Below are 7,277 nucleotides of genomic sequence, written 5' to 3' on the forward strand. Positions count from 1 at the left end.
TCAATCTGAAGAGTTTAAGACTTTGAGTGCAATGCAAAGAAACCACTAAAATTTCCGAATGGGTAAGACAAAACAAGACTGATGAGATATTTTTAATTCTGTTAGCTTGCTATTTAAAGGCCAGTAAGTAGAAAATATTCAACAAATAATTTGCTAGTATTTATTGTTAAAAAACCACTAATTTTCTAAACTGTATCTGATGATCAGTGTAAACAGACAAAGAGGAAATGGTGTCTACTTATCCATTTAAAGTGTCAGAGTTTGAGTTGAAATCAGAAAATAAAGTTCTACAGACTCTTTGATTTAGTGGGAAGCAAATGATATCTCAACACAAACCACCCTCTCTCTTGTTCCAGTTTTAGTGCTTCTCCCATCTTTTTCACCCACTTTCTTCTAATTTTGCTACACTTCTGCTTTCTACGGAAGGCACCCTAACTTTCTCCAAGGACACCTTTTTATTCTTTGGGTCACAGTGGACTGCCTGATTTGAAATAATTTATATACGTGCAGTAATCAGTAATAATCTTTCATAGAAGATATACCCAACAATCAGAGCTTCTGATCAGCCTAAGATTAGCTGGTGTTACTATCTGTACTAAGTACTAGAAAGAAAGTAATCTGACTTCTTGATGAGTCTATATGGCGTTCTCTCTCTAGTTAGCTTACAATTTGCCAGACCCTTTGAAATAAGGAAAACTGATTAAGAGCCTCTATTACCATCTTCCTGGCCTCTTACTGGAAATCACTTCCTGTTTTACTACTAACCTTCCATTCTTTATGGGTACCACTTTTCTATCTGCTCACTCCACACATCAATTCGGAAGAGATATTTGTTAAAATAAAATTTTATTTTGATATAGGTAAAGAGGCTTATGCTTATTTCCAAATTCAAATTTGAAAGCAAAATTTTTTGTGTGTTATGTCACATGTCCTATCACCAGCATCTTCATCAAAATATTAAGACCATCATTAATTGAATGAGAGATTACTAAAGACAAAAGCCATCAGAAGAGCAGTGAGTTTTGTTAGAAATTGCTACATCCCAAAAACTTGTGTGTTATACACATAATTGTCATAAGAAATTGTACAATCCAGCCCTGAAACAATGTGTGGCATATAGCAGATGATCAATAAATATTTGCTGAATGAATCTTGAATTGATTCAACAAATGCTTTTTAAAATGCATAATTTCTGCAAGGCAGCATGCCTAGGAGAATACAACAAATATCTAACAAATGTCTGCTGTAAGGCACTGTGGGATTTTAAAGTTAAATAAAGCATATCCTGGGGCACCTGGGTGGCTCAGTCGGTTAAGTGTCTGACTTTGGCTTGGGTCATGATCTTGCATTTCATGAGTTCCAGCCCCACACCGGGTACTGTGCTGACAGCTCGGAGCCTGGAGCCTACTTCGGATTCTGTGTCTTCCTCTCTCTCTCTGTCCCTCCCCTGCTCACCCTCTGTCTCTCTCTCTCTCAAAAATGAATGAAGATTAAAAAAAAATAAAATAAAGCATATCCTTAGCTGAATAAAATGTACCCTTTTCTTCATAAATACCCCAGATTCAAAAAGTTATTTTTCTATGCTACTTCCTACTTGAATATACTGTATCTACTTAATATGTTTATTGTGTATACATATATTTATATATGTTTAATATCCTTAATATATCCACTTAGTATATCTGAGCTTTCAAAATCTTGTCAATCCACTCTAAAGATAAATTCCTGAGTCTCTAGTGACAACATAACTGAGACTGTAGGCATCCAAGAAGAATTCCAATCTTTGTGGGCTAGCAGATGACTGACACACCCACAGGACTACAAAGACAACATAGAACACAGTAATTTATGCTGTGTTTTTCTGATTTCAAATGAAACTATGTTCCAAAGTCATTCTGTTCCTTCATGTGTCCTCCCCTCCCAAACAATCACGTGGGCTTGTTGGAAGCCATGTAGGACCCGAGATAAACAGTTGTTCTCTTGGAGAGGACTGTTTTTCTATTGAATATAGCCTCCTGTTATTTTTGTTCTTTTCAAGCATTTCAGTGAATGCTTGTTTGCTGAATATTTCCTTTAAAGGAAACTTGTTACGGAACAACAGAGCAAAAGTCAGAATTTAACCCAGAAAACTTTGACTACTCACCTGGCGAAGTCACATGAGAGATCCTCTCACTTGGGTATTTCTCCTGCATGGCCATCAATAGTTATTTAAGCCAACTGCAGAATGAAGGAATAACCAGTCAGATCTCTCCATTACTTTTAATTCCCTATAACTCACTCCCATTCAACCCAAACTGCCAAAACCACACAGAATAGTCTTTAGTCCTCCACTTGTTTTACTCCTAAAGATATTTTTTAAGGCAAAGCAACTCCTAATACTCCTTCCTACTTCTCTTCCTAAATTAAGGGAGAGAAAACCTAGAACCAAATAGAGATTCCCAATACTGATCCTATATGATCCTAGAACCCCTCAATTGCTGCAAAAATTAAAAATGATATATTTTTTAAATGTTTATTTTGAGAGAGAGAGCATGAGCAGGGGAGGGGCACAGAGAAAGGGAGAGACAGAAAGAATCCCAAGCAGGCTCTGCATCACCAGCACAGAGCCAGAGGTGAGGCCTGAACTCACTAACTATGAGATCATGACCTGAGCTGAAACCAAGAGTCACCCAGGCACCCCCAAAATAATATTACTTTTATTTATTGTTTTAAGTTTATTTGAGAGAGAGAAACAGAACACATGAGTGGAGGGAGGGGCAGAGACAGAGGGAGAGAGAGAGAATCCCAAGCAGGCTCTGCACTGTCAGCGCAAAGCCCAATGTGGGGCTCAAACTCACAAACTGTCAGATCATGACCTGAGCTGAAGTCAAGAGCCAGATGCTCAACCGACTGAGCCACCCAGGCACCCCTAATATTACTTTTAATTAACAAACTTTGCCATGGATTTTCTTAGCCATGAAAATAGGATGGGGGAGTGGAGTGGAGAAAGAACTAAACAACCAAACCACCAGTGGAGTATTATACCTTCAGTTACAATTAACTTAAGTTCTCCTATTCCTCCAGTAATGAAAGTTAGTCATATGATTCACAAACAGAATTCTTGGTCATAAGCATAACTCCAATTCTCAGCTGGAAACATGAGGTTTTCTTCCCATTTCCCCACTTCTTAAAACACTTACATTTATTCTAATGTTAGGCTGTGAGAATTCAGCATAAGCCTGATTACTATCTGTGTAAACAAAAGCTTTAATTAACTGTAACTAAAAGTAGGAAATATCTTATTTTTGAATAGTATTTAAGAGGCATGGCAGTACAGGGAAGTGGTTCAGAGTATGCACGTGTGATCAGACAGCCTGAATGTGAAGTCTGACTTCTCAATTAGCTGTGTAACCTTGGGGAAATTTCTTAATATCTATGTCCTTCAGTTCCTTCATATAAAAATGAGGATAAAAACAAAACCTAATGCATGCTAACTCATTTAGAATTAACTCACAACAGTGCCTGACACATATTAAGTGCTTAATTACATTTTTATTATTATTACTTGTCAGTTCATGTCAATAAAAAAGAGGTACATGGTGGTCCCTGGAAGATAAAGTATGAATTTAGAAACTGAATTTATAAGAGCTCCCAAAGAGTTTGGAACAAAATCAGTCAGTAGATCACAATTCTTAAGAGGTGAAATTCAACTCTGAAGGGAAAACAAAGGCTATATGGGTACAGATTTCTCTAGTATGCTTTACTGACCTCTATAGTTTTCTCTTAGTAACAACAACCCAAACCCTCACTTATTCACTGCATCTACATTAATGGTACCATCCCCTGAAATCCCAGGTCTTGACAAAGTGGGTAAGAGATTGTTCAGTAAAAGCTTCAACATATACGGCTATTATCATTCAGTGTGTTAATGGTGACACAGAAGGATTAGATTATCTGCCTAGTAGTGATATCAAATGGTCATTATCAAAATCCTTTCCTTCACTCATTTCTTTAAAGTATAACAAAAATGGTAGTAGGCCCATTGGATTCTGAGACCTTTGCAAATTCAGAAGAGTTGAAGATAGGATGACAAAAGAACTCTCAATTAAAGAGTTACTCTAGGGGCACTTGGGTGGCTCAGTCAGTTAGGTGTCAAATTCAGCTCAGGTCATGATATCATGGTTCACGAGTTTGAGCCCCACGGTTGGCTCTGCTGACAGCTCAGAGCTTGGAGCCTGCTTCGATTCTGTCTCCCTCTCTCTGACCCTCCCCTGCTCATGCTCTGTTTCTGTCTCTCTCAAAATAAATAAAAACATTTAAAATTTTTAATAAAATATTTTTTAAAAAAAGTTACTCTATAACTCAGCAATTCCACTACTAAGTATATGTTCAGGAGAAAAAAAAAAAGCATGCTCACACAAAATCTTGTATATGAATGTTCAGAGCAGCATTATTTATAACAGCCAAAAAGAAAAAAACTTCAAATGTCTATCAACTGATGAATGGATAAATTCCACTTATATGAAATGTCCAGAACTGGCAAATCCACATAGATAGATTAGTGGTTGCCAAGGACTAAGAGGAGGGGCAATAGGGAGTGACTGCTAATGGATATGGGGGTTCTTTCCAGGGTGATCAAAATCTCCTGAGATTTGATAGTGGTGATGGCTGCACAACCTTGTGAATGTACTAAAACCACTGAATTGTACACATGTAAAATTGAATTTTATTGTATGTGAATTATAATTAAAAAAAAGAACTTCCAAAAGAAGCAAAACAATATGGAAGAGATCATTCTTAACTTTTTCCTACTAAGTTCAGAAGTAGATGAGCTATTGGTGGAAGTTTTTAGGATCATTTGAAGGAGATAAAGATTTCCTGAAATAAAAGTGAGAGAAATGAATATACAAGAAGTAATGTAAATAACCAATTACACAGCCAAGAAAGGTAGGAGTGAATGGAAGCAGACAAAAAAAAAAAAAAGCACTCAACATTGATGGTTTCTATCTTCAAAGCCCTTTAAACTATTTATTCATCCAACAAATTTAATATGTATTCAGTACTTTCTACCCACCTAGCACTGTGCTAAACACTCTATAAGTATCATGTCTTATCAATGCTCACATCAAACCTATGAGGCAATTACTAGTATTACCCTCATTTCATGGATGAAAAAATGAAGGCTTACAGAGGTGAAGGTCATACAGCCAGAAGAGGCTTCAAAGCCAGGACTGTGCTCTAATGCTAAAGGAGTCTAGTTAGCATTTTTCTGTGTGTGACAAAAAGAAATAAAGGAAGTTACCAAGGCACCACAAGTTGGGGGTTTCTGCTTCAGACCCAGCCAGAGCTGCAAGCCCCGAAGAAGTTGGGAGCAGGGACACAATTTCTTCACTTTGCCCCTGGTCACCACACAGGCTCTCTTTTCCAAGGTGCTACCCAAGAGTTAGGTTTGACTGTTATATTTCTCTCCCTAAAGAATTATAATCTTAGTGTGGAATGTCACACTTGGCAGCTGCTGAGAACCACATCAAGACAGGAATGGATTTGAAAGGATACACAGCTGACACAAGCACAGTAAGAATCTCACACCATCAGGGTGCCTGGGTGGCTCAGTCAGTTGAGCCTCCAACTCTTGATTTCGGCTCAGATCATGGGCTCACGGTTCGTGGGATCAAGCCCTGCATCAGGCTCTGTGCTGTTAGTGCATGCGGTCTTTCAAAATAAACAAACATACATTAAAAAAAAAAAAAATCTCACACCATCACACTGTCATGACCATGATCATTCATTAAACCATACCTAAAGAAAGAGAAGCCAAATCCTTGCCAAGAAGTTATCTTTACAAAGTCCTGAGAAAAGGACTTTGGATAAGTAATGAGGCATGGTTATCTTAATCATCCTGGTATTATCGACCCTCCTGACCCAGCACACAGTATTCATCAACCAAAATTTACTGAGTGCTTACTATCCGCCTGGCTCTGTGCCATATGCTGGAAATATACTGGCGTAAAAGACAAACAGGGCTCTGATCCTCCTGTTTTATCGTGAAGTGCTGGATACCTTCCATTGAGCAAACATGCTGTAACCCACTAAACTTGTGGTTCATCCAAAGCACCAGCTCCTCCTCGTCTAGAGCAGGGTTCGGAAATCAGGATGCTCCTGACATTTTCGGTCAGATAAGTGTTGGGGGGGGGCGGGAGGGGGTTTCTGTCCTGTGTAAGGTGGATGTTTAGCGGCATCCTTGACTTCTAGATGCCAGGAGCAATCCCCGAGCTGTAGAGCTGCAAATGTCTCCGGACGTCGTCAAATATCCCGTGGGGAGCAAAGTCGGCTCAGAAACTCTAGCCTGGCGCCTTCACAAGTGCTGTCTGTCCCCCAACCATAACTCTCTACTCACCCTTTAAGCCTCAGCCCCAACTTCGCTTCCTCATGGAGGGCTCCCTGCCCTCCCGAACTACACCGGCGCCTGGTGCTTAGCGCTCTGCGTACTTGACCAGCCCACACCACTGAGTGCTAACGAACGAGTCGTCACCCGAGCAATGTCGCCTCTTCTCCCGGGACTGCGTGCCGCGTGAAGGCAACCAATGTGCTTCCCGCCGTCCCGCCGGCGACTGGCACGGGGCCTACCCTTTACAAAGGTAAAGCAACTGCTGTGGAGTGAAGGATGGAGAAGCCAGGCAAAGAGGGCGGGGACGCGAGCGAGTCGCGAGGGGGCGTGTGCGGGGTATTATTTTAGGAAGCCCAGCGGGTGAGAGACCCATAGAGGACGGCTGAGCGGCTCTGCGCATGCGCCTCGCTCTCCTGCGGCCCCCGAAGAAGGCAGGTCAGGAGTGTTTCTGGGGCTCCTCCGGGGCTCCCCAAGGTGGGGCGCGGTCTGTCAGCCCGTCAAGGGCTCCCGAGGGGAGGAGGACTTACGTGGGGCCGAAAGCGGGCGGCGAAATCCCTCACCCTGGGACGCCGACTGCGGCCACCACGTCAGCCGCAAGCAGCAGTTCCCTCCCTCGGCTCGCCTAACGGCCGTTACACACCCGCCAGGCCGCGCGCCTCAGAGCGCGCGCCGCCCCGCCCCCGCCCCCTTCTGCCCGGCTGGGGCCAATCAGGAGTCGGGCCGCGCCGGTGTCCCGCCCCTGCACGCTGCGCTCGGCGCCGGGAGCGAACGGATCTCTCTGCGCATGACCTCACCGCCCTTCGGAACCTTCTGCCCTGCCCCTAGCCAGGTCTCGCCTGTGGGCGGAGCCCTCCAGACTCAGGTCTGAAGTGGTTTGCTGGGCTTGGGCGGATCAGGAAGCTGGATGCCA

At 42.2% G+C, this 7,277-nt stretch overlaps 1 protein-coding gene across 4 annotated transcripts in view; it reads right to left on the reverse strand.

The window, feature by feature from the left end:
- CEP85 (centrosomal protein 85) overlaps window positions 1–6,979 on the reverse strand; it is a 31,073-nt gene extending 24,094 nt beyond the window's left edge. For all 4 annotated transcript variants that reach the window (XM_047083266.1, XM_047083265.1, XM_047083267.1 and 1 more), the window contains exons 1-2: window positions 6,895–6,979; window positions 2,144–2,217 (exon numbers count right to left, since the gene is read on the reverse strand). In XM_047083266.1, the coding sequence (XP_046939222.1) occupies window positions 2,144–2,198 (55 nt within the window). In that variant the 5' untranslated portion in view covers window positions 2,199–2,217; window positions 6,895–6,979. The remainder of the gene's footprint in view (window positions 1–2,143; window positions 2,218–6,894) is intronic.
- Between the last annotated feature and the right edge of the window lie 298 nt (window positions 6,980–7,277).

Source organism: Lynx rufus, unplaced genomic scaffold (genome assembly GCF_022079265.1).
Source record: "Lynx rufus isolate CCGP_SWC_20201006 ecotype Redwood Valley unplaced genomic scaffold, mLynRuf1.p SCAF_2, whole genome shotgun sequence".
Classification (NCBI taxonomy): domain Eukaryota; kingdom Metazoa; phylum Chordata; class Mammalia; order Carnivora; family Felidae; genus Lynx; species Lynx rufus.